Source organism: Octopus bimaculoides, chromosome 21 (genome assembly GCF_001194135.2).
Source record: "Octopus bimaculoides isolate UCB-OBI-ISO-001 chromosome 21, ASM119413v2, whole genome shotgun sequence".
NCBI classification, from domain to species: domain Eukaryota; kingdom Metazoa; phylum Mollusca; class Cephalopoda; order Octopoda; family Octopodidae; genus Octopus; species Octopus bimaculoides.
In genome coordinates this window covers 17,985,180-17,987,021 of record NC_069001.1, presented here as the reverse complement: position 1 = coordinate 17,987,021, position 1,842 = coordinate 17,985,180, and the positions used below count along the sequence as shown (strand labels likewise).

Sequence of the window (1,842 nt, the reverse complement as noted above, 5' to 3'; positions counted from 1 at the left end):
TCGTAAATAAATTTCTTGGAACTACATTTTTTGTTTCTTCAAAAGGATTTCTGTTACTAAATCAAACGTTAAAAAAAAACAACTAAAGTGTCTCACAATAATTTCTAGACCAGATATTAATTTCAGTTCTAGTACAGTAAACGGCAAGTTACTGCTGGCAAACACGGAACATATCGCACTCACACACAAATCTATCTATCTATATCTCTCTATCCATCTCTCTCCCCACTCCACTCTCTATTGTTTTCACTTTCACTTTTCTTCACCATTGTTGAAAATAAGCCTGGAGTTTCTCATAATTACTTAGAAGCACTGGGATGAATATATATTCAACATTAGGAGATGACTTTTTCCTCCACCATTATAACATGAAGAACTCTATCAAGGATATGATGCTGACAACCAATAAATTGCAGTTCTTTCAAACACTTTTGAGCAAAGTCTTTGCAACTGAATGACAATGCCATGTCTTTTCCCAGTGTTCACACATATCAGTAACAATCATCTTTAAACAGCTCCATAAATTGTATTCATCTAAAACAGCTGTTATTCCTTTCACAACAGCATCAGTTTTTCCCTTTGGTAATTGGAGTGCTTCTAATTTAACTTCCTCTGTTCATTCTTTAAAACTAGCATTTGGTATTCTTGGTCAACAATACGTCTACCATCAAAATGCAATGACCAGTTTTCTAAATGTAGTGTTTTCTTCATTTTCTTTAGTTTAACAGCTTCTTTGATAGTCGATCTGTAAATACCAGTTTGGGAAGGAGTTTCAACATTGATTCCATCTTGAGATAATTGTTGCTGCTTTTTGGATTGATAGCTCAGAGGATATTACTAACTTAGTTGCAGTTCCAGTTTTGCTATACTTTCTCCTTGTTTGCACGGATTCTTCATCTGATTTTTCGGACTCTTGATATTCACTTTCAGTCTCTGCTTCAGATGCTGACGATGACACTGGAGTTGCTCTGGTTGAAGTTGGCATTAAGTTTCTTCTTTTGGATGGATGGATAGTTTTGGAACTGGCCGCCTTTCCAGTTCCCTACCCAACCTGTCCCTTGCTTTCAATTTGAAGATAATACAACCTTCCATCCTCACTGCACAGTCATTCATCATTTTCCTTTGGGATGTCAAAAATTCCTTTCAAAGAATTGTATTTTCCTCATTTTATACATTTATCGTAGATATTCAGCACTTTTTCTCCTTTTTTTTGTACATTTTGAATTAATAATAATGAGAAATTTGATTTCTTTTGCCATAAAAAAGTTACTTCTTTCAAAATTTCTTTTGTTCTTTCTTTCCTTCTTTTGATGATACCTCCAAGGAACAGGTAGCGAACGACAAGTTTCATTAGTATCCTGCAGTTGTTTTTCCAAAAAATGCTCTTCTAGAGGAACAGGTCTTCTCTTCCTAAGTGAGTCTTGAAATTGCACGAGATTCTTCGTCCAGATTTTTTTGGTTTTTTTGAGTGACACAAGCACTTCTCTTATGAGACATTATTTTAGATACTCTAGTTGGATAAGCCTACTATTGTGAAAAACAGTTAATAAGAGTCAGAGATTTTAGTGTCACAGAAATAAAAAGGAGAGGAAGAGGATATTTCCTAAAGTAGGACCTAAACGGTAACAAATTAAAAACTCTATAACTCCTAAACTACTTAAACTTGAAAGCTGAAATTTGAGATAAACTGCTTCTGCATTGCATTAAGTCAGCACACCAAGTTTGGTAAAAACTTGAGTAAGTATTATGAACGCCACCCCAGAATTTTGCATGATTTGGTTCAAAAGTGGTGTTAGATTTCTTCAGTTGGGGGTAACGTTTTTTTAAAAAAACTTAAAATAA

General features: G+C 34.4%; 1 protein-coding gene across 1 annotated transcript in view; it reads right to left on the bottom strand.

Moving 5' to 3' along the window:
- The window catches only part of LOC106870293 (ATPase family AAA domain-containing protein 5), a 79,064-nt gene extending 78,079 nt beyond the window's left edge, over nt 1–985 (bottom strand). The window contains exon 1 of the mRNA XM_014916318.2: nt 839–985. Coding sequence (XP_014771804.2) covers nt 839–985 — 147 coding nt within the window. The remainder of the gene's footprint in view (nt 1–838) is intronic.
- Between the last annotated feature and the right edge of the window lie 857 nt (nt 986–1,842).